At 34.3% G+C, this 25,768-nt stretch overlaps 2 protein-coding genes and 1 long non-coding RNA gene across 3 annotated transcripts; 2 read left to right on the forward strand and 1 right to left on the reverse strand.

Annotated features, from left to right (window-relative positions):
• The first annotated feature begins 9,003 nt into the window (after positions 1–9,003).
• LOC136822911 (uncharacterized) lies at positions 9,004–10,396 on the forward strand. The gene is made up of 4 exons (XM_067079218.1): positions 9,004–9,236; positions 9,517–9,743; positions 9,888–10,008; positions 10,182–10,396. Exons 1-4 carry the CDS (start codon positions 9,212–9,214, stop codon positions 10,394–10,396), a joined length of 588 nt encoding a protein of 195 aa, XP_066935319.1. The 5' UTR covers positions 9,004–9,211.
• A 183-nt stretch (positions 10,397–10,579) lies between these two features.
• LOC136822940 (uncharacterized) lies at positions 10,580–11,462 on the forward strand. Its single transcript, XR_010848966.1, has 3 exons — positions 10,580–10,843; positions 10,982–11,183; positions 11,415–11,462. It is a non-coding gene; the product is annotated as an uncharacterized lncRNA (long non-coding RNA).
• A 2,109-nt stretch (positions 11,463–13,571) lies between these two features.
• LOC136822912 (uncharacterized) lies at positions 13,572–14,624 on the reverse strand. The gene has a single exon (XM_067079219.1). It carries the CDS (start codon positions 14,622–14,624, stop codon positions 13,572–13,574), a length of 1,053 nt encoding a protein of 350 aa, XP_066935320.1.
• Positions 14,625–25,768: the final 11,144 nt, after the last annotated feature.

Consider the following 25,768-nt stretch of genomic DNA (forward strand, 5'->3'; position numbering starts at 1 on the left):
ATTCTGAGTGATGGATTGTAAGAAAATTATGTCACACAAGCAGAAACTGAAACTTGGTGCAGGAAGCGAAAGAAAAAAAACCAGGAAACCAAGTAAAAAAGCCAAATTCCATTGATCTACTCCTGGAGCAGTTTCCTCAGAAAGTGGTGAAGATGATAATAAGTACCTTATTTACGATTTAATATACTTATCAATTTAATTTCAGTTAATAATTCTAGTCTTGGTACTTTGCTTTTATTATTATATTCATAGAATAATATTTCTTCCATTTATTTTTCTACAAATCATAATATAAACTGCTTAAAATAAAAGAGATATTTTCATACAAACTTTCGATCTCAGGTAAGTAATGGCATGTCATGTCATTGAACATATTTGTTCTATCAAGCACAGATTTACCTGGGAGTCTCAACCAAACCAAATGAGCGTGGTACGGCAGCGGGAAACATTTCTTTAGCGGCATCGATCTTACTATCTGGTGGAACTTTCGAAACATAATGAATATATCCAATAAAACTTTCATTAGCCACACGTATTATAGGATACAGAAAAAGCTCCGTGTACCAGCAATCCCTCACGTTTTCTTGACCCAAAGGCAACTTGTCTACGATGATAAGTCTCAACATACAAAACCGTATATATCTTAGGGGACGGATGTTGCGACTCCCCTGAATACAACGCAAAGTACGGCACGTACACCATCATGGATAAGAGAAATGGGAAAATTATTGACCTATACGTATCGCATGTTGCGCTCACAGTCAATTCGTCGATGATGGAGCTGGATGGTCTAAAGAACATCTTACAAAGGTTAGATGAGAATGGAATAACGGTGACTTCATTGACAACAGACAGACAAAAGTGCGGAAATACACGAGAGAACAAAGGAAGAACACCCGACACCAAACACCAGTTCGATATCTGGCATGTCAGCAAGAATATCATTAAAAACCATGCAAAAAATTAATGTTGTGCTGAACTCGAATACTGGATTAATCAATAATCAATCACTTCTGGTGGAGTTGCACCACGTGTAACGGGGACGCAACGTTACTGAAAGAGAAGTGGTTGAGTATTCTAAGTCTTATAAAAATGAGCACGAATGTGAGGGAAACGAACAGTTCCTTGAATATATTCACAAAGAATTAACACTCTATCAGATGAACTATGGCTGAAAGAATCCTCATATGCGCATGCTGTTGTGCAACGCATCGCTAGCGACAAAAACATTCTTTCTAATCTCCCATACCTAACCGAATTCATTCATAATAGAACACTTGAAGTCTACTATTCTCTTTATAATAAGTATTTCCAAAACGTTTGCTCTCAGTTGGTTGTCCTTGACTTCAATACTAGAGTAGGACTGGAACAAGCACGTAATAAGAAAGGTTAACCAAGGCCTAAGATAAGAATGAATATGATATTAGAAATACAATATATTTCTCTTCAAAAATTAAAAACAACCATTACACGGTGTTTCACGCATAAGGCGATCATCAGATGTGGATAAAAATTATTTTCTACGAATAAATTCTACTTGAAGAAATTGAAATGCCTAGTCCCTAGGGAATATCTATACAAAGCGCTAAAACATAAAACATAATAGAAGAGTAATTTACGATGCGCATGATTAAAAAACTGAAAAGATAAAAAATATATTTGGTTTTAAAGTGTTAATTGTCCGGAGGGCATTTAGACACTAATTCCGTTTTTTTTTGTTCACTGATGCATGGAGTTCACAAGTGAGGATTCTCGTCCTGACGTATATTTGAAATCATAAGGAATCAAACTAAAGATCCACATTAGTTTATCTGAAATAAAAATGAATAAATTCTAAGACTAAGTCTGCGTCAAACAAGGTCTAGAGTATATGAGACTAGAGTATCACACATACAAGAGAAAATACATTGAAGTAAACCAGATGAAATGTATTGAATAGTAAATAATAAATAATGCTTACCAGCTTGCCAGAGTAACAGAACTGTGAAATGAGAATCCAAAATGTCAAAATGATTTGAAGGCTTTCATTGGATGACTTATGATTACATTATTTGAAATTTATAAATGAGAAAAAGCCCTGGTGTGCTGACTCTCTGAGTGCTACATGTCAACTGAACTCAAAAGAAAGAGTGGACAAGCTGCCATTTTTATTAAAAATCTAAACCAAGTTGGCCATCAAAACTAAAGTTATGAAAAATGGCTAGGGAAATGTAAATATGATGAACCAAGTCGGCTTTCGAACTTGAAATTGATATAAACTAGAAAATACAAAATAAATCATTATAAATTATGCAGAAAACCTGGTTTTCATCACTGAAAATACTGAAAAATGCACTTAAAAGAAACGAGAATAGACACAAAAACAAACGGAAGAGACTCATTAGCGCAACTGCATTAAAAATAATGGCAGCTATAGAAAGAGCAAAAGGCATCCTTTCTATAGATGAAGCGACTGGCAACTGGGCCAAAGGATTTCGGCCAGGAGGTGATCAATACGATTATGCGGGCAATGACCAAAGACCCAACCAGTCAACAACAATGGCCGGTTTTCATATTTGTGGGATAACAAATCAAGGCTTTGCCAGAAGGGTGAAGCATCATTTAAGATTTGAAGATTTTTAAGCTCGTCAGCTAATGGAAATAACCAAGAAAGGCTTAATTGATGATGGGGAAAGATCTCCATTACTAATTGACGGAATCAAAGTCGAAGACCACCACTTTCGAAAAACTGCCAAAACTGGTTTCAAAGAAAAACACATTTCGCTTTGCGGAGACCTCCTGGAGTTGACTCAAGAAGATAGATTGTCTTTAACGTGTACTAAGAACGATTTGATGAGGTACACGGAAGAAGATATTTTGAATGGAATTAAAATCTTCCCCGGGGGGGGGGGGTACTAGGGCAAAATGGGTTACGGGGATGCTCCTCTGGTCAGGGTACCTTTTTTAACCTCCACGAGTCCCTGGTAGTGCCTATTTTTCGCAAATTTCGAGTCCCACGTAGGGTCCATTTTTCGAACCTCAGCGGAGCACCCCCGTCGGTCGACAAGGGTAGTACCCCCCCCCGGGAATCTTCCTATAAAAATATGTTGTAAAGAACACAGACCTTCTCCATAAAGCTATTCAAACGGATTTTGAAGTCATCATTCCCGAAGTGATCTTGAATGTCGATGATGGGAAATTCAATGGGGGATCTCCAAGAGAAAAGTTGAACTATCATGACTGCCACATATCACACTTTCTTTACGTTCTTTATTTTTACTTCTGTAGTAAAGCAACGCATATCAATGAACATGAAAGAAATCTGCTCCTTGGCTTTGAGGTCTTGCAGTATAAATATGGCATATACTGAAAATAATAATACTACAGAGTCTGAGTGTAATTGAGTGTACAGGTCTTTATTTTCTTATCTTTTTTCAGTTATCATATGAAGATGAAAAAAAGCCCTTTAAAGAATTCTTACACCATTGAATATTAATCGTTATAATAATTAATGGATTTTGATAAACTAAAAGGTACTTAATTGCCCCAAATCTAAATTACCAATTCCTTAAAATCGAATTCTGGAGGTGAAATACTCTCAAGAAAGGGTAGTTTTTCTTTTGTTTTTTTTCATCATTTATATTATAACACCCTTAAGTCCGCTAGAGAGATAACCCGTTATTTTGATTGATAGGTATCTATTTCAGCTCAAGTTCCCAAGGTTAGTTTTTATCAACGAATCTATTGTTAACTATACCTCCTTCGTATAATTTATTATTTGTGATGTGTGATTTTTACTAATATTTACTGTATATAGTTTCAATTCTTTCTTCTGTATTAGATGTTTTGAGCCTTTAAAATATTCAACACTTTTTAGTAATAGTTGCTTTAAGGCGCAAGAGATAATTCATATAATATAATTTATTCAATAATTCATTTTTTCATAATTTACTTCATTTTGCCCGAATTTCGAGAGTAATGTTTTGGTTATTATATAACTAACTCGCTCTTTATATTCAAATTAGTTTTCTACGCAAACCTCAGCGATCATACTTATCTAATACTACGCGCAGCTGCCTACGCTAAAGCTCTAAAGGATCGGGCCAAATTACCAGTGAATAGGGATGGAAGTCGCCCTTTGATGCGTCGCTAAAACTTGTCAGAATCAGCCGTCCCACTTGACTGTTGATAAATAGATGTAGATAAATAGTCATAACTTTTGATACCTCAATTTAGGAAAATTTTCAAATAGTTAAATTTTTTGCGGGCAATGTGAAAAAAATCGAAAAAAAAAGGTTCATAACCTATTGAAATTAAGCACAATACATTAACGTCTTTTAATAATGTAGATAATGTAGTGACTTTAAAGTGACGTCGCACTCTTCCACAACAAAATAGTGTCGGAAAAAAAGTTAAAACGCTACAGACCTAATTCAAAAGACCGACTTTCTGCCTTACCTCCGTTTGATGTGAGAGACGGCAGAAGATCGATATCTTCATTTGGAAAAGATTGAAAGAATAACTCATTGCACAGGCAGTAGCGGTTCTAAGGGCGAAAGAAAGTCAAAACCTACTTAATGGAACAACTTGTTGTTCTCCTTCATTTTATTAACTATTAATTTTACAGTTATGATACATTTGCCAAAAGAGGCGCAGTCACAAGTTCTCGTTTCGGAGGGAAATGGGAAAAACCTGAATGGGAAATTTTCGTGGTATATAACTTTTGAATGTTTTATAAAGAGTAATTATAGACTTATACCGCAATTATAGCATTGCAGGACATCCCCAACTACTGTCCCCAAAAAACTTGAAGATTATTGTACCGAAAAATTTCAAATTATTGACGCAAAAACTTGAGATTATTGAAGCGAGAAGCGAGGAAATTATTGACGTGAAAAGTTTAAAAATATGTACGCGAAAACTTTAGATAATTTTGAAGCGAAAAAAACAAAAAAAATATTGACGCAAAAAGTTTAAAATTATTAAAGCGAAAAATCAGAAAACATTGACGCGAAAAAGGGGAAAGTGGCCCATTTTCTTTCCCGCACTTTCATTTCACTTTTGCAACGCCCGGCACGTCATATTAGGCGAACTGAGCAAGAAGCTTTTGATAAGTTGATACTAGCTGGGAAAAGATATTCTGAATCAATACTGTCATCTTGGGGAGGCTTGTTTTTTTCACTTCTGTCGAGGTAGAATATAGTAGTGTCTATTCGTCTACAAGTTCATTTATAAGAGCTTTTTAAGGCATTATTAAACTAATTTTTCTTTTGAAACTGCACCAAATTGTTCACAATCGTCGAAAATTCTAAGAACGGTTCTATGCTTAAGGATTGAAAACTCAAAATTATTTTATAGTTTCATTTTTCCAAAATTTTCATTTTTGGATTATGGGAAAGGGCTAATGAACTGGCCGAACAAAAAGCAGAACCAGCAGAACAAGAACGATCGTCCCACCTGTAACAATCTTATACGCCCAAAGTTTCAAAAGGAAAGTATGTTGCCGTGGCTTGGAATACGTGCCTTGAATTGACTGAAGTAACTGAAGACCTTGAGGTGGATTTTTAAATTGAAATCAAGACAAATGCAAATGTTTAATTGGAAAAGAAAAACTTACGGCGATGTGGAAAGTAAGTATATTTTGGGAGTTGTCCAGAAGGATAACAATAACAAAATTACTAATATTGAGGAACTTGAAAGTCATTATAAAGCCTATTTTGATAAGTATTTTGCAGAACCACCTAAGGATTTTACTGAAAAGTAGTCTTGTTCGAACAAAGTGCTCTTCAAGTTTAGTTTAGAAGGTTTGACACTGTGAACACGATTATGAAAATTTTTCCTATGGTGGTGTCTCTGTTTCCACTTATCATAATGGGTTAATCGCGTCGAATGTTGCAGTGCAACAGTGACGTTCGAATTGTATATTTATAGAAATCCGGGGGATTGCGTTCGAAAAGTAACGTCAAAAAAGAAAAAGAGAATATTTCAGCTTTGTATAGGTTTTTCTTTGCTTTATTATAATATAATGTTTGACTAGTTTTTACGAAATAACTGTATCTTACTAAAAGAGGTTTCAGTTTATTTATGTCTTTTTTCTGACCAAAAATTTTATTTTACTCAATTTTGATTGCATTGACCATAAACTCCTGGTTGCAAAGCTCAGAGCCTATGGACTCGATACAAAGAGTCTTGAACTTTTGAAATGTTATCTAAGTAATCGCTATCAGAGAACAAAAATCGGCTCCGAATATAGCGAATGGTTGGAAATCACTCTAGGTGTTCCTCAAGGCTCAATACTCAGGCCTCTTTTATTCAATATTTTTATAAATGATTTGTTGCTCTTTATTGTAAAAGCCAGCATTTGCAATTTGGCCGATGATAATACTTTACACTCTTGTGCGGACACTCTTGAAGAGGTCATCTCAAATCTTGAGTTTGACCTAGAAGCAATCTTAGATTGGTTTTCAAACAACTACCTTGCCGCAAATCCCGGAAAGTTTCAAATGTTGGTTTTAGGAAATCGAAATGTTCCTGTAGAACTTACTGTTAGAAATATAACTATCAAATCTACGAACTCTGTTGAGCTCCTTGGTATCACCATTGACAATAATCTTTCTTTTGATATTCATATCAACCAACTTTGTTCTAAAGCCAGATCAAGAGTATGGAGCTTAAACAGAATTCGTATGTATCTAACTTTTGATCAACGAAAGTTGATTTTCAACTCTTATATCATGTCAATATTTAATTATGCACCAATAATCTGGATGTTTTGTAATAAAACTACATACCAAGAAATCACGAAAGTTCACAAACGGGCTTTAAGAATATTACTCTGTGATTTTAGAAATGATTATGAAGTATTGTTGCAAAACGCCGAATGTAAAACTGTGCATGAAATTCATCTTTGCTTTTTACTATGTGAGGTTTATAAATCTGAGAACAAATTGAATCCAAAGTTCATGCAACAAATTTACGTAACAAAGAAAATCAAATTCAACTTCCGAAACAAAATCTTAATGTCAATACCTCAGGCAAGCTATGGAATCAAATTCCTGAAAATATTAAGCTCAAATCCTCTATTGAATCTTTTAAATCCTCACTGAAAGAAAAATTAAATCTTAAAAATATTTGTTTTTGTAAAACATATACATAATTTTTTTTTTTTCTTTTAATTTATCATTCTATACTATATGATTGTATTCTATATAGTTGGTATTAATTAGTATTTAATTATAACTATGTCAGACCAACGTTAAATAAATTGGAAAAATAAAAAAATACTCTTTTTACAAGACTTATTTCGGTCATTTCTACAAAAATTAGCTACTGTATCTTTGACAAGGCAGATAACATTCGGAGATATAAAAACTTTTAAAATACAAGCATAATCTAATTCTTCATCCTCTCTAGCCAGGAAACCCTCAGCCCTCGCGAGCCAGCGAAGCTGGCGAGGGCCGGGTATCACCCAAATGGACCGAGAATCGTCGAGAGTCTTGAAACGTTTTTTTTCACTTCTCGTGTTTTGAAAATTCGCGGTTGGCTGCATAATTTAACATATTTGGTTGAATAATTAATGTAAATTAAAATGGTAGGCATAGCTATAGAACTAAATGGGCTCAATCATATACAAACTTTTTACAACAGTTCACAAAACATAAATTGAGTTTTTAAATATCAATATATAGCATAAAAATGAACACATTGTATTCCATTCAAAGATATAACTTTCACCTATAAGCAGTGTTGAACTAAATTTTATCTAAATCGAAAATTTCACATGTAAAGCACCAATAAATAACCGAAAAGTAATCTTCATAACAAAATGTTCGTGCTCCCTCTAACAGAAAAGTTCTCTCTATCTCCGCTGCAAGCTCTACCATCTTTCTTGTCTGTGTTTACAACTGCTTGTTCATATCAACGAAGGCAGATCTAAAGACACTCATTGGTTTATTACCCTTTCTTAAACAAAAATCTCTTGCTTAAGTTTGACCATTGACAGAAATAAGGCTTGCTTTTCACATAGCGAAATATCGGAACTAAACATCCTGCCTTTCTTGAAGAAATCACCAGACATATCTAATATGGCCGTGTGTTTGGGACATAAAAAGAGAGAGTTCTGAAAAGGAATGAAGATAATGTTATTCAAGCATGAAAAAATAACGAAGAGCTAACTCTTTTTTATAAGCATTAATGGGTGTTGGCTTTTACATACTAAACCTTTAAGTGGCTTTGTAAGCAGTTGTCTCATTCTAGACTAAAAAAATGGTGTTGATGATACCCTTTTGATTCCTGATAAGTGCAGGCCGATTTTTCTTCTGAAGTTCTGAAGAAAAAAAGTCGAAACAAAACAAAACAACATGGCGACGGATGCCTCAGAAGGTTCTTAAATATAAAATGATGTTAAAGAGAAGGCGTCTATTTGAGACAAATATTGGCTAATTAGATAAAAAACAAAATGATATATGGCACGCGTACGAAGATTCTAAATTCTTCTTTTGAGATGGCCTGTCGTTTGTGCAATGAGCAATACAAGGCTCGATCCGACAATCGATGTAATTTGTTTAGCTACCAGAAAAAGCTAGACGGAATTCCTCAACTGTTGTTAAAAGACATCGGTGTTGAAATCACAAAAGAAGGCGGTAAGTCAGACAGTATCTGCAGGAACTGTGGTTCTGGGATAAAAAGAATTAAAGCCGCTTTTGAAATTTTGGACAAATGGGACCTGAGTGTTGAGTTGATAAATAAAACTGTACAGCGAAAGCGACAATTAGAAAACGACACTGCCCGAGGAAGTAATAAAAGAGGTGAAGAAATAGAGGAAAAAAGAAAAAGAGTGGAAGAGTCCAGTGAAGACACTAACAGTATAATACCAAATAAACATGTTGATCCTGATAATACAGTATAAATTTACGTAGCAGTAAAATTTTCTCTTTACACAGAGTGCAAAGAGTGCAGGAGACTACAAATACATATCAGATTTTTGCGAAGCAGAAGTCGGATAATTGGAATCAAAATCAAGTATCAATAATACAGATGTGAAATCATTGATTAATTTAGATGACAAGAAGCTATTTCGTGAAATCGAGAAGTGCTGTCCTGTTCTGGTTGCGGCTTTAAAGGGAGCAGTTGGAGAAAAAAAGCACATTTAATTGGACCTCTCTTAACAGTAGTTGGAATTTTATACAAGTCAAGATATTCTGGGAGTCGTGCTTGCGTTATAACTCATAGTATGGACCAGCTCCTAGTCGCTGCAGGTATTTCAGTTTTAAAGGTGATAGTAGGAACTAAAGGAATTTTTTGTTGGCACCCTGCTGAGTATACTTTAAACTTTAATACCCTATATCAATGCTACTCATGCCTAAAATTTTATTTAAGAATAAAGTCGGATGGCTACCTTTTCAAATTGTTTTTATTTTATGGTGTTCTCGAGGTCACTCATCATACAAAATTGTTCGAATAAAAATTCATATGCAGTGCAGGACGATTTTTCGGAAACTTTAGTAATATAGGGACCGTTTGTTTGTTCATTCGCAGGTGCAAAAAAGAAAGTTTTCAAATGGCTTAACTGTTTCGCAGTGACAAATTCGTACTCAACAGCAAATCGAAAGCACAAACAAATGGCTAAAAATCATGACGAAAAGGTTTTAAAATGGAAAAAGGAGATCGAAGACGCATGTAAGCAAATAATACAAGAGAAACCTGGCATTACCAAAGAAGAGCTTATAGCAGAACTTAAGACTCGGAAGGTGCTAGAATTTCAGGTTCGAAATATTTTTTAACGTGTATAAAGATTAGTTGATTTAATGGAAACATTTGAATCCTTTAAAATGTTTATTTATGACTGTGAGTTATTTCGATTATTTAAAATGTTTTCTCTGAATTTAAAAAGGATTATCTTTTTGCAGCTCGTTGCGGACAACTTGGACATTTCACAACATTCAAGACACCAAGACAAGGAAAACAAAAATGACAGTAAACATTGGTTTCATACAATGGCAGTTTTGGAAAGAGTCAACTCTTCTCAAGGTAAAGAAACTATAGTAATTATACTATTTTTACCAATATAAAATATGCCAGGTATTGGCGTGTTACAAACGTTAAATAAAGATGGTAGACATATTAGGATTATTTTCTGAAATAAATTGTGGCTATATTGATATAAATACCCAAAATAATAGGAATTGTTTTACGTATTTTAGATCTTCGTACGGCAGATTACTACAAGCAAATGGACGTGCTCCCAGGTCCAAAAACACAAAAGGCCTTGTTCGATGATTACACGATTCTCTTTGGAAGAATAATCGTGAAATACCTTCCTGCATTTGATATTTTCAAAAAGTGTTTCCCAAAGCACATAGAACACGCTTTTACGAAGGAGATGTCAAAAAAATCTGAAGTTGTAAGTAATACTTGATACTTTAAATTAAGAATACATTTCTTTATCCCCCATTGAAATCTAGAGAAGCAAATTAAAAATAAATCTAGTATATAATTACATCCCTTGTAGGAGCTCCTGAAATAAGTTCTACTTGGTCTAAAATGCCGTTTTTTTAATGTAATCTAATATAATCAACTTTAATTTTAGGAATCTCTTGGATTGCTATTCAAATGCGAAACGAAGACATCCGAAATGATCCAGATATTAGAAAATCTGCAAGAAAATTATGTCCCCAAAAGTGAAAAAGACGAGAAAGGCTTATGTGATACGTTTGTTGACATCCCGTTTGGAGACGACCAGTTAACAGAGGAGAGAGCAGTTAACTCTTAGAAAGCACGTCTAGATGGAGAAAATGATTTGGAAAAATTGAAAGGATTGTCCCCTAAGTTTGAAGATTAGCATGCTAAAAAATGTCTTTACGAGGTAAAAAAACTACTCTCTAACATACATACTATCTAAAAAAAATTCTAATTTATATGTGGGGAAAACAGAAATATTTCAATCAGACATATGATAAATAAGTATTTAAAAATGTCAGAAATTTGTATCTTGTATTACTAGGTGAAGGATGGTGTGTTTCGTGATAAAGGCTCTGGAAATGAAGCTGGTACGACGGCGTGGGCTTTAAACTTTTTACACAAAACGAACGCAAAACCTGGCCCAGACAAAGCATTCAATCACTATAAAGATTTTACTGATGTTGAGTTAGATGCGCAAGTGACATCGTGTGCAATGAAATACTCCAATATGACCAAAATTGAAGGTAAACCTTATAAAAATCAAAATTAGTTTCTTTTTAATTGGTCTAGGTTAAATAAAATGAGATACACATCCATTCAGAGTACGTGATTAATTTCAAATACTGGTACAAAATGAAAATAATTTCAAACATATTCTCAGGTTTCATAAATAAAAAGACTGTAATTTGAAATATTCCCAGGTTTTATAAATAGAAACTGAATTTAAAGTTATAAAAATCATTTTATATTTCTAGATAACCCTATACCTGCTGATATTTCGATTAGTAGCAGCCGTGACGTCAAATCAGAGTGGATTTATGACCAAGTGAGATGCATAATAAGGAGGTTCGATTTATTCAGTTATTTGTGGAAAGAAATTTAATAATCTTTCTTATTTTGTCAATAACATGTAAAGATATAAATAAACATTTATGTGTTCAAGATTCTTTTCCATTCCACCTTAAAAAGTTTTAGTTAAACGAAGAACTGAACAGATATCAATTTTTTTTCAGATTTACTGTAACCTACACTTCACAATATAATGGAAACAAAGACTGCATTCAAAGTTATCATAAAGCACTCCTGACGTACAACATAATGCTACGAAACATAAACGACAGCATTAGAGAGGGCGATGGAGAAAGGTCGCTCAATTGTTACAAATATGCACTTCTATTCTATAAATGTTTTGGGAGAAACAAATATTCCTACTCAATCTTGAAAATGATATATAAGATGAAATTACAACCAAGCCATGCTTTTAGGTTGATTTGGGGCAGATTTATCAATACAACCGGTATCAAAGGAAGAAATATATCCCTTGATCTACATCTCGAGCACCTGAATCATTTTCTAAAAGAACTTCTTAGGTCATTAAGAGGAAATCTGAGTGAGAAAAATGCTGATAGGAAATCAAAAGCAGTAAACAATACCAAGTACTTAATCGAAAACATAGAAAAGAACTATGGGATCGCCTCAATTTACAGATCTGCTCGAAGAGGAGATTTTAGCAAGGATGTTATCAGATTAGCTGTTGAGTATGATAATATCAACATTTGGGGCAATATACCCAAGAGAAGTTATGAATCTTACCCCGAATTTCAGGAATACTGAACAAAATGGACAAAGGAAACTTTGTTTCATGGCTAGCAAAAAAGAAAAGAGAATTTGAGGCTTTATATAATTAATTTCCATAAATGCATAATGTTTAACTGCATCTATCTTACTGTATATATACAACTTTTATTTTATTTTTTTATTATTTTATTTTCTTGACCTTTTTTATTTGACCTTTTTTAATTTTTATTTCATATGTTGAGGAATTTTTGGAGAATATTAGCTAATAGCAAAATACATCTATTTTAAAGTATAACATGTACCAAAAATTCAGTCTGTTACATAATTTCCGACACCCTTTGTTAGAGATGGGAAGAGTAGAAATGTTAGAATCACTGATTGAAAAAAGATGTTTTCCTCTCTGACCACTAAAAAAAGAAAAGTTTCAAACATCAATTTATAGCTAAATCTACAGAAACTGTTCAATTCAATTCTTGCAAAATTTTATCTAGTAAATTAAGTACTTAACGACTGAGTCAAGCTTTATAAAAAAGAACCTCTGGTCTTATTCCCAAAGATTAAGAAAATGTACATATTTTGATGAAAATAAAAAAATCTAAGAGGCTATAAAGCAAAAACAAATTAACAAATGTTAAAAATCTGTAAATACATAGTTAATTGGTAGTGCAAAATTATTAGGACCATTAGTCAGAGTCTGGCTCAATATCACTATTATCAGAGAGCTCATGCTCTGAGTCAGAAAAAGCCATGTTATATTCTAATTCTTCCGACGAATATAAGGCATCTAAAAATTCAAAGTCTTTGAAGAACTCACAAAGAAGAGAAATAACTTTAACGCTTAATGAAAAATCAACAACTGTTGTGAGTGATTGGAGAGTATCGATTGAATTGATAAATGCTAGGTTGTCAATAATTTCATCAACTGTTTGATCAGTTAAACCAGAAACAAGTTTAGCTGGTGAAAATGATACAAAATTATCAACAATGCTTTCGTGAAGTAATGAAAGTTTTTCTCTCATATTAACCTCTTGAATTTCCGAGACCTCGCGCACAGCAATCTTCTCTGCTGAAGTACCATTTTCATGACTTTCCTCATACAGGAACAACTCACATGACTTGCACTGGCACAATTTGGCACAATATGAACAACACAAATGCAATTTTGAATGAGGTTTTACTTCAACAGCACTAAAATCACTGTAAAGTCTCACTCTTAGATGTGCTTTTTAAATATTCTTTCATATCTTCACCTATGTCTGGACGTTGACCACTGTAGTCATACAAAATTGCATGTGCTTGAGGTGGAGGAACTTGATGACTTCTACCAGCTCTTCCTACCTGCTGACAGTAGTCAACAAGACTGTATGCTGGTCGGAAATGACATTTGTCAAGTCCTTAGCATCTACCCCACATCCCAATGCGCTAGTTGCAACTGTGATTCGAACAGCACCATGGGGATCGATCAGCGAATCCAGAACTCTCTTCTTTTTGTGCGGAAGGGTTTCACTATGGTACATCCCTATTAAGTTTTGCCAATTTGGTACATGTAGTTTTAAAATATTTTCCATTCTTTCGTACATCCAACCTGCTAGCTCAATGGTGCGACAAAAAATTATTGTTTTGGGACAGTTTGACTTTTGATCAATAAGGAGTTGAATCAACCATCGTAAGGGTTCAATTGTTTTGCCTTTAATTTTTATCACAGACTGTTTTAGGTGGCTGACATTATTTTCATCACAGATGAATTTGAAATTGCGAGAAAGATTGCAACTTTCTTTGATCATTTCTGTCAAATCAACGTTAACTGTCGCGCTTAGAGCTAACATAGGTGTCCCTGGACGGCAACATGAACGTATCACAGAAATCTCTCCAAAGGCTTTCCTAAAAGGTACTTTGGACTTCTTGTCAGCCCTACCCCATGTGACATTGTGAGCTTCATCCAGAACAAAACAAACTAAATTTTTCCGAAATAACTTTGTAGACAAAAGCTCTCTCCACTGTTTCTTCAACCATAACTCTGCACAGCCAAATATCAAATTGTACTTGCCAGATGCAATGTCATTGTAATTTCCACTGCTTAAACAAGTAGCTTTGATTCCAAGCAACGCAAATTTTAAGGCTGATTTAAGATGACTTTCTATGAGGGACTTCAGAGGAACAGCAATGATAACTAAGGGATTTGAGCAATGTCCAAGTTCAGTAAGAAGTGCAGGCAGAATTTGAAAAATTAAACTTTTTCCATAACCACAAGGTAACACACATAAAGTATCTTTTTCTGCAACAATATTTCGAACAGCTCTTGATTGTTGAAGCTTTAAACAAATATCAATCTTTCCCAAGATTTTCTTAATACTCTTTCCAATGACATCTTCACGTTCATCAGCCATATTTGTTTTGATCTGAATCTGCATATATTAGTGCTTGTAATTCTAGACGATGATATAAGGCCGCACTTACTTTAAAAATAAAACTGAACGGTAAAGGGTTAAAAACTTTAGAGAAAAAGAACACGGCTTCGCTCTTTCGTGAAATCCCGATTGTAAAGTGTGTTTTGGTTTGTTATTGTTTCAGTCAAAACTCGGTCTCTATTTCGACCAATCAGTTTGTGCAGCACTTTTTTGCCTGCAACCGACTTTGGGTCATACCCGGCCCTCGCCAGCTTCGCTGGCTCGCGAGGGCTGAGGGTTTCCTGGCTACATCCTCTCCTCTTTCCAAAAATATATAATAATGATATGGTTCATATAGAAAGTCATGTGGCATTTTGGCTTTTAAAATCGGTAGTACGGTCTTGGGTTTTCCGCCTAACATTCGAATGTATGTTTTGATCCTCAATATTGCCTGTATAAAACCGAACAAATACCGATTGAATATTACAGTGGAAAGCCAGAGCTTTCACGTTCTGCATAATGATCATATGGTTACTATGGGAGAACCAATGGCATTTTCGGCCTGCACATGAGGCTATTTCAAGTGACGTTGGATCGTTTTAGAAATTAAATAAACAAAACCTTCGAAAAAGAAAAGTGACGCCAAGCGAAGTTTCTTAAATTGTTAAGTGCGCTTAACGTTTTTCTTTTTTACAAATAAAATTTAATATGAAAATATGGCTTTCAATAATTCAATCAATTATACGAACGGTTCAAAGGTTGACCAAAGAAAACCCACCGTGGAGGTTAGAGGTGATTTGGCGGTATACGCAACGACGTTAACGTATGTAGAGGCAAAGGGGTACTTTGAAAGGTTTCTAAGAAAAATTGGATTTAGTGTCGTCGAGATTGATGAACGAATATATAGATGTATTTACTCGCTCGGCAAAAAGTTGCGGTGACAAATGAAGGAGAATAAGTTCAGTCAAAAGAAGGATGGTAAAAGAGAAGTAGCACTTTTTTACACCTACCAATGCTGGAAGAATGGAACTACCTTCAACGCCCGAGGTAAATCCGATTCGTATCCCGTTGAGTGAACCTTATTACGGGTTTTCAGGGTAATGAGAAAAGCTATTAAATCTAACTCAGAAAAAATATTGTCAAGTATTTTGATGAAACGGGGGGGGGGGGGTGTTAATAAAAATCCCTGACAGACAATGCTAAATTACAACATTGAGAAGACTCAAAAAGAATTGGCGTTGCTGTTTGATATCAACCACACGCCTGGACAGGCAATTGGAGCTCAATGGCCCTACTAGGAGGACTAGAAAATGACATTCGGTTGAGGGATATCACCCAAGGGATCGCTAAGGTAATATACCTAAACTGTAATCAAGTATATACCTAAACTGTAACTAAGTATATACCTAAACTGTAACCAAGTATATACAAAAACTTAGTGGGAACATTGGCGCTAGTATGAAAATCGACAAACTTTTATATTTACCTTATATCTTAGTTGAAGATCAGTGCTGATGGTACAAAGCTGACAAGGAAATCGAATCTCGTGGTGCTATCCTATACAATCCTGGAAGAAGAAAAAGAAAACCATTTCAAGTCGTCAGTTATAAAAAGAAAGAAACATGCTAAATACAGACTTAAAATGAGCGGTGTGGTGTGGTTGACCAAAATTTAAAAGAATTATAGGATGTCCTTTTAAAAACACTCCTTTTCACATTACAGCAAATAACGCTATCGGGGTAGCCACGGTTGACGAATCTTACGACGATATTTCAACAAGCTTTGCTGATATCATAAATGATGTACACACTATAAGTGAAAACCAAACGATTCGCACTCATGGGAGAGACATACCAATTTATTTGATGATTAGTGGAGATTACAAGGTATGAGGATTTTTTTCAGCAAGATCAATCGAAAAGAAGCTTGCATTAATCTCTTGATAGTTGAAAAGCGAGCACAAAATCTTGAAGAAGATGGTTATCTGAGGCAAAAGAGACGATATGTTTTGAGGTCCGAAGAATAACTATCAACTGGCAGACCAACTTTTTCATATTGTTTATGTTTATATTTTATAAGAATCTTTTTTTACTTACCATTTGACAGTGAGTTTTGAAGTTAACTGTTTGACTTTTGAAATGCAATGTTCCTCAGATGTACCAGACATGAAAAGAAAAACAAAAACGTGAAGATGTTTCAACATGATATCTTACAATCTAATTTATTAAGTTCTAGCCTGGATATCCAGGCTTTAAACTATTTCTAGTTTTTGATATTTTATGTTCTGGTTTACAGCCTGGTCTCCCTAGAGTGTTTTACATTCTCCATATGAGAATGCAGTCCGCTTCGCTGAAGCCATAAGGGTCAATCTACACGGCGCAGCGCAATTCTGAAGCAAAAATAGGATAGTCCCCCACTTGCTAGTGAAGATAGAGCTTTCTGTTACAGGACAACATGAAAAAGAAGAAAACAGAGACAAGTTCATTTTCCAAGAAAACATGGTCTGGTGGTTGGTCATGATAATGCATGCAAACTTGTTCATGGATTCTAGTGTAATCTTTGGATGTTTTAAATGATTTTAGATCTTGTAAGGCTGTTTTTATTAAGTTCTACTTTGCTGCCCTGGGTTGACAAGGAAAGTTTTGGAAACATGGGTTTGCACTTTCATTCTTTAGGGAGACCAAGGTCTACAATTTTAGAATTTTGTATGTTGAGGTAAATTTTGTTTTTTCTAAAATTTTGAGCTTGGATATCCAGGCTAATTAAGTTCTTGCATTATAGCTTGCCTTTCTCCTCCCTTGCCTATCTTAGGGGACAAATACAATCATAATAACTTGAAAGTTTTTTTTAAATATATTTACATAAAATAAGATGAGTTATGAATAATTAATAAGTAATAAGAATTAAAAGTGTCTTTAAAAATAGTGATTAAAGCCTCGGAATTACACGTTGTTTTTTCTCCCTAGCCTCACCAGATTTATGCTTCTGGTAGACCTTCGGGGATTTTGATAAAAAACTACCCATAACCACAGGAAATAAAATAATCCTTTTCGTCCCTCTCTTGTTTATGAGCCTAGAATGCCAATTATTGGGGAACCAGTGAGGATCAAAATCTTCCTCATTGAGAGATTTATTCCCTCTTTTCTAATCCATCCCCTCCCATGGAAAAGATACCGTAAAATAGCTACTGGAAAGTCCAGAACTTTCACACTTCGTGGTCGCTCTTTTAGGGCGGTCTCAAAGCAAGAGAGTAGACGCTCAACATAATATTCAACTTGCCTCATGTCAGGTGCTGGATGTTCTAAAAAGCTGTGAAAAATAAATTTGGAAAAAGTTGAAAAAATATCGAAAGTGTGATAAGCACAAAATATTTCCCACTTTGCTTCGACAAATCATCATTCTCTTTTGTATATACATCCCAAACAATCCATTTAATACATTCGAAAAATATGGATGAGCTGGAGTTTTCACAAGATACTTCACTAATTGGTCATTTGAAGTGATATAGATGACGCGTTCTTTAGAAAAAGTAATAAGATTCTTTTATTACATCTTAACGACCAACCAATTGAAATAAGAACTTGTAAAATCTCCAGCTTGTCCCAAAAAATAAAAGAGAAAAGTCATGAAAAAGTATCAGCTTACTGTAAAAGTCTGACGACCAATAAATTATGAGTGGGTTCCCATGTGCAATCATCACTTCCCCAGCCACTTCACAAGATAGTAAGTTATTTTTCCAATCTAAAACAACGACAAAATTTTTTTTAGAATATTCTAATCGACACTTCTTCTCTTTTGAAAAGTTATATTTTCCTCCACTTGGTTTTCAATCGCGAACAAAAAAAAAATTCCAATATTAGTAGGGGGAATTTTGTTCGATTTTTTGGAATCGCTTGACTGTTTTGTTAAAAGTATAAGTATAGGTGATTTCTGAGCCTAACTCGAGATATTAACCCTTGAATACCGTGTTTTTCAGCCAGAAACAGCTATTTTGTCCAGTTTTTGCGCTTTTTGAAGCTCAATATCTCGAGTTACGAGGTACTGACATCACCTATACTTGCAATATATCTCTAATCCTAATTTTTTGAGAGCTTTCCAAAAATCCGTTTTCTCGAGCTAAAATTTTCATTAATTTTTAACCCTATGATTTTTGCCTGAGACCGTCATATTTGTCCGAAAATCACACCAAAGTGACCGAAAAATAAATTGGAAACATAGTAATTTCGATTCCCCTACCCCTTAGCTTTCCAAAAATGTATAACAAGTGCTTCTAACAAAACAGTCGAGCGATTTTACAAAATGCCCTCTACTACATATGAAAATAAAAAGAATATAAAAATTTACAAGATAACAACAAACCTTTTTTTCAGCGAGCACTTCTTCAACTCTATAAACATTCTTATTATTTCTCTTCCTTCCAGTGTCCAAAACTTTCAGCTCTGTAGCTGTGCTGGAATTATTAAGGCCTTTATAATAAATTGTAGCTTTCTGTTTCAACCTTTGAGACATGGTGAACAGATGTATTTCTGTATGCTTCAGAACGATGTGTCTCCTCCAACAAAGCCACTTTTCAAATGAAACTTTTAAAACGTTGTACTCACATCTGAGAAAATTCGAATGCCCGCATTGCATTCGAAAAGTTTTATTGTCCAATCAGATCGCGAATCAAACTTTGCTCTATTGTTTTCTTTGACGAATCGCACAGCAACAAAACGCGGGGAGTAAACTAATGACGTAATTGTCACAAAAGCTCAGAACGAACCCCCGGAAACAGATCGAAACAACATTTCTCAAATGTCGCTGAAAACAACCAAATTCGACGCGATGCTATAGTGACTTTCATGTTGTTTTGACTACTTCCCACAAAAAAAAACACTAATTTGTTCATTTTCATTTTCGGTTGTTTTGATTTCAGAATATAACGACTTTTTTATCCTCTCTTTCCTCATTGTTGACCAAAAGAACCTTTCGTTTGTAAATTTCAATTAGCCTTTTTGCACCCCCTTCTACTTCTATTTTGCTTAGGACGGGAATTTAGGTAAAAGTATTATTGTATGCAATACAGTCCCATTAAATATACATAAATATTCCTGTTTTTATAATAGCTATCAATCATGTGACAAAACTTTTTCTTTATACAGCCCTGAAAAGGTCGCTTGTGAATTTTGAAATGGTTAAAATCCTGTTCGTTTTTTACTACCGTACTTTTTATAGAATAAAACTTTATTCACATTAATGGGGAAATTTTTTTATGTGACCAGGAGAAAAGAGAATGTCACTTCTTATATAAGTAACATTAAACCCGAAGTAGGTAATTCATTATGAGACACTCTTTACGTGCAAAGAGTAACAATTTATTTATGCCACTTTGCCTTATATTTTATTTAAATCTATTAACTTTTTATCAATATTATTTATAGTAAGTACATTTCATAACTTATTATATAAATTTGTAAATATATCAATCAAATCAAAATATTTAAATTATTTTATAATAATCATTAAACTAGATGATCTGACTGAGACTCTGGGGCTGTTCAGCTAATTTCAAAAGATCTCTTATCTTACTACCGGGTGCGCCACAAAAAAGTTTCACTCTTTAAAACTAATTTTCTCGAAATCTAAAAGTTTTTAAAGAACCATTTCTATCCCATTGGAAAGAAGAAAAATAAACTTAAATTTTGATGGGTCATTTAATAAATTCGGTTCATTAGATCAAAAGTTATGCTCAATTGAATAAAAAAGTTACTTTCAGAAAGTGCCCGAAAACGTTAAAAATCGACCTATCAAAATTTTATTTTAAAACTAGCAATCGCAATAAGCTTTGCATGATTAAGAACATTTTTCAGTAATCAAACACATAAATTTTGAAACCGATGGGTCAAAAGGGTTTAGAATCTTCATCAAAATCATTTTAATTTACTTTTACCGAGATTTTCTTCAGACTTTTAGTTGTAGCATGAACTTGGTTGTAGACTAGATAAAGTCTATGTAAGGCTGGATGTACCTCGAAACCCATATTTGATGTATTTTTCTGAATTTTACAATATTTTTTTGCTTTTTTCGACAAATTTTCTTCCTTTTAATGTAATTCAACCTTCCTTTATATAACAAAAGGTCATTTAGACAACTAATTATCATTTTTGATGATTAAAACGAAAATACTGATGCATCATGTAATGATGCATCATGTAATGATGCATCTGTTTAATTTGATAGGTCAATTTTTAACGTTTTTGAGCACTTTCAGAAAGTAATTTTTTTATTCGATTGAACATAACTTACGATCTAATGAACCAAATTCAATAAATGACCCAAGTATTAAATCAAATATAAAAAGCAAAAGATTTGTAAACATAAATATAAATCCAAGTAAAATTGAAATTTCATTTATCAGTACTGTACTCGCATATATTTTTTATTGACTTCTCTACAGGGACGGGAGAACAATGTTTTAGTTTTTTCCCCAAGCACAAGGCAATTTTTTGGGGGGGGAGCTAAATTATTGGGGGGACCTTACTTTGTTGGGGGACCTAGAAACCTGGCTGAAGCTATGACCCTTAGACAAGTTATATATTGCGGAACTTCTTCTAGGATCTTGAACCTTTATTTTAGAAATATTCCTAACATTTAAGGACAATCCTTAGGAAGAGTTGTTTCTGACACCAAAAAGCAATATGCATAGTAAAAACCCGTTATAAATTCCAAGACAAGTATAGTATGGATAATTTTTTGAAGACAAACATTTCGCATTTCGCAAGGCGATAAAATAAACGACTAGAGGGAGAAAAATGCACCAGTACTTAAGCACTGATGTGAATTAGGTCTGCGTAGGCCATTACGTAGACTATGAGAGCATTTTTATTGGAAGACTGTAGGCCATCAAATTATGGAATTAACACGGATTGAAAACATACTAATGTTTCCACTTTTCTTCGACATCTCTTTCCGAAAATCAAGATCTGCTATGATTCATCGAGGTGAAGAATAATACTATAATATCTTTAAAGTCCAGCATACGTCAGTTGCCATTTTACCGATGATGAGTTTGGTGTCATAAGTCCAAGCAACTTTCACAATTTTGATCCTTACCGGACGACTTGTCACGGAGGTTTCATGGCTTCAGCATTAGAGCATTGGTTTCCAAAGCCAAGTCAAATTGACCCACAGAATCTATCAATGTCTACTTTGCTTCCAGTTTCTAGATAAGACGAAAAAGCTGACACTAATCGGAAAAGTAAAAGAAAAGCAATACTTCCCGAAGAAAATATTTTGACAAAAGAAGCCACATTTGGTATGTCAATCAACATAAAAGGGGTTGCGGAACGACCGTTCCGTTTTCGCAAAGCGAAGAAATTTCGACACTAACAAATTTTTTTTATAAGTCAAACTTTTATTGATAATGTTTTCCAACTCAACTCTTTCTTTTTTATAAGAATTTTATAAGAACAATACGAGGCTGAAAAATTAAATACGCCGGGTTTTGAGCAATTCAAAAACAATTTCAGGCTCAAAGTGCAAAAAAGGACAGCCAAACCTTTAAGAAAATTTACTGGTTCCTATAAAAAATAGTGCAAGTGACAAAAAAGAACAAACATGTTTCTTGTGCAATGGCTGAATGACCAACAACAAAGATATTACATTAGGCTTTAGACTGGTAGTTTATCTGAATAAATTGAAAGACTTTTATCCCATCTTTTTGTGAGTTTTTGAAACAATTACTTAGCTCTCTATAAAACTTTTACAAAGACAAATTTATCAACAATTCAAAAAAATTATATTATACATTTCCCTTCAAAATTTAAAAGAAAATAGTGCGTAGTTTGAAAGATGATCTTGAGCTTTTCAGCCATTAGAACATAGTATACAATCTCTCAAAATGTGCTACCTCTTTATGATATCATTCACTTCAAATGTAGTATCAATTTTTCCGAAAAGGAATCAGCAGCCTAGCAATAATTTCCAGTAACTTATCAAGACTAGTGAGATTTTTTGTGTGATGAAATTTTGTCTTTTTGTGAGTCTATTTTTGCGATATTGTGTGTCCAGTCCAAAGTAATGAACTAATGAAACTAATGAAAATAATTATAGTTAGAGTAAAATGAAATAAACACACGACCCATATGAATAAAAATAAGCCTGTGAAAAGAAAACATGGCCATATGATATCCATATGAAACACATGGCCGAGAAAAAAACATTTTGTTTTGTGAGATGAAATCCAATTTAATACAAAAAAGTCAACACAAAGAAAAAGTACTAATGTAACATTCCAAAGGTAGTTAAAACTATAAAGGTGAAAAAAAAATGAAGATTTACCTTTCAATGGGCCATAATCAGTCCAAAAGTTAATGCATGCACCTCAAAAAGGAGAAAACTAGTTTCAATCAGCAATTCCGCCCCTTCAATTTTTTTCGTTCTTTCTAGTCCGTGGTAATTTTCCGGGGGTCAGGATTCGATTATCAGTTAGGGTCAGGGTTGCTAGTAACGGCTTGTCACTGTGCCGGGTGCATACTCGGCGCCTTTGGCCCCGCAGGGTTGCTAGTAACGGCTCGAATTTCAGTCAGGTTTAAAAAGGGGTACTTTTACCCATATTATAATAACATTACCCCCGTCTTTTGCCAGTTTGGTATAATATGTTATGAATTGCGTGGTTCTGCTGTGCGACGATAGCTCAAGTGGTAAGGCGTCGGGTTTGGAAACCATGGTTGCTTGCATTTGGTGGTTCGAACCGAGGTGTGGGAGTAAAGTTTCAGGATTAGCAAAATAGCTTCAAATAGTCAAATTCTGAAAAAACTAAGTCCAGAAATCAGAAAAAACAGAGTTAGTGATAGGAAATAGAGAAAAAGAGGAGAAGGGCGGAATTGGTGATTGAATCTAGATCTTTCCCCTCAAAAACCGAAGAGATTCGTTGGTTTTCAGGGCCATCTTTGTTGTTTTGAAAATGAAACGCAGAAAAAAGACTGGGCCCAAACATCTGGAAGAAGCGGGAAAAAAGCAAAGGAGATAAAGTTTTGGTACTATTACTATTATTTGTACAAAGTTGCAATTTTCATAAAAGATCTTACATTATAATACTCAAAACATAGATCATATTCTATTGCAATAAATATTTTTACAAAACAGATACTTTTAATAGTGCTACAGAAAATTGATCCCATCCAACACGAAGCAAAGTCGATATGTCACCCTACGATTTTTTTTGAAAATTTCGTGCATATACAAATTTTTTACGCCACACGCCCAGATCTAGAGAAAGGATGCTACACTCCCTATTCGGGCGCTTCGCGCCCTCAAAACGGTCGTTCCGCAATGATAACAGAAGATACAGAGCTGCTCTATTTTGGACGCGTGAGATGACGCTCCCGGACATTGCAAAAATGCTTTCCCAAAATGGCCGAAGATGAGAAAGATAGAATTTGGTGACTTCTTGACATTTAATAAAATGCAAAAATTAGGAACAAGAGGCCGTTGAAAGGAGATTGCCAATGTTTCATACCCGAAAATTTGAAAATATGGACCCTTCTGCACCATCTTAGATTAAGTCAAATGATGAACTGCCTAACATATTTGATAAACCTGATCAATGCAGACCTCAACGTCTCGAATGAAGATGATCTCTTTTAAACGTTACCGAAAAATGTCAGATGCGAAACCACCATGTTGAAGGACAAGATGGATAGAAAAAAGCTTGATGCTATTCAAAAGTGCGTTGTCGACAGATAATCCCTTTGAACTTGCCAAGCCATTGACTGGATATGAAATCTTTCGATATCTTTCGAATTAAACAACCCAGCGATGACAGTAATTGCATTTCTACCTTTTTTTAAATTTTGTATTGACACTTTGACAAACTTCCATATCCTGGGAGAAGATTCTATATCCGGGGGGGGGGGGGATAAATTGAATTGAAGTGAATTAAAGGTGAATTCTCGATCTCACTTCGATTCTGGTAACTTTCTTTATACTTTTTTATACCATGTCGATTACTGTGAAATTCCATGGTAGTATTAATACACATCCGTGTTTATATTTGATTTGATTGACAGCAACAAAAGACATGCGTGCCAAAAGCTGGGTTTGTTGGTAATTTCTCTCTTTCTCTGAATTTGCTCTGAAAATAGTGTTATATTTTTGCACCTATTATAAGAAATGTATGATTTCTTTTTTGGCTTTTGAAAATTTTATTTTTTTAATGGTGAAATTCGATTAGATCACAATCGAACGCTGAAGTAAACAAAATAATATGAAAATGCTAAACAGTATAAAAGTGGTGAAATATGGACGGTGTAGCTGATGTGACTCTTCAAATGGTTTTTGGTGTGACAAATGGTATTGATGGAATTGATAGTAGTTAAATAGTTAAAGTTTTCACCTAATTTGGCTCAGTTCTGATATTCATTCCGGCGTTCCAGTTTTTATATCCCTGTCTCAGTCGTCTCAGTGAGTCGGTGACATCCTTTTGGAAATTTCTTTAGCAAGTTGGGATAAAATGAAAGAAGTTAATGGGGATGGGTGGGTATTTCCATTCTACACGTTTTTTTATTAGAACATCTAAACTTTGGCTGAACATCAAGGTGCTTGTTTTTTCAGAAAATTTCAGCCCCAAATATTCTTATCTTAGCCCATTTCCTACAAATCGTGTGTCTATAAGATATGCCCTATATATTATATACCAAAAACCGAAAAATGAAGGAAGAAATTCGCCATATCAACTGAAGAAATGATGGAAAATATGCTAAATGTCCATTATATCAAATTTATGTAGAGTAAGATTCAAAAATGAAAGATAGAAACGGGGATTTCCGAATGGAATGCACAAAGTGTTCATGTAAAGAGAGAATATGTCGTTGAAGGGTTCGGTAAAAATGTGCTTTTTGCAGCCAATTTCCAATGAATCATTTTCAGTTCCGGCTCAGAACCCAGATATGCTACAAACTACAAGTTTACCAGATGTCGACCCACAGACGAAAATACAGAAATACGATGATACATGGGTGTTTTCACTGTGGTAGAGAAACATATTGAAACATCTAGACACAGCTAAATCTAACGGTCATCAGTGATGTTTTGTCTCTGAATAAAAAAATACAAGTATTGTCTCGCGTATGTTAATGTTAATGTATATATTCTTTAAAGTCGAA

Source organism: Clytia hemisphaerica, unplaced genomic scaffold, assembly GCF_902728285.1.
Source record: "Clytia hemisphaerica strain Z4C2 unplaced genomic scaffold, Clytia hemisphaerica genome assembly, whole genome shotgun sequence".
Taxonomy (NCBI): domain Eukaryota; kingdom Metazoa; phylum Cnidaria; class Hydrozoa; order Leptothecata; family Clytiidae; genus Clytia; species Clytia hemisphaerica.

Bases quoted from the DNA above. Each gene is read 5' to 3' on its own strand.
- LOC136822912 (XM_067079219.1), bottom strand. From the start codon at position 14,624: ATGGCTGATGAACGTGAAGATGTCATTGGAAAGAGTATTAAGAAAATC.
- LOC136822911 (XM_067079218.1), top strand. From the start codon at position 9,212: ATGGACCAGCTCCTAGTCGCTGCAG. The intron at 9,237-9,516 runs GTATTTCAGTTT...GTTCATTCGCAG, and splicing joins CCAGCTCCTAGTCGCTGCAG to GTGCAAAAAAGAAAGTTTTC. The intron at 9,744-9,887 runs GTTCGAAATATT...ATCTTTTTGCAG, and splicing joins GGAAGGTGCTAGAATTTCAG to CTCGTTGCGGACAACTTGGA.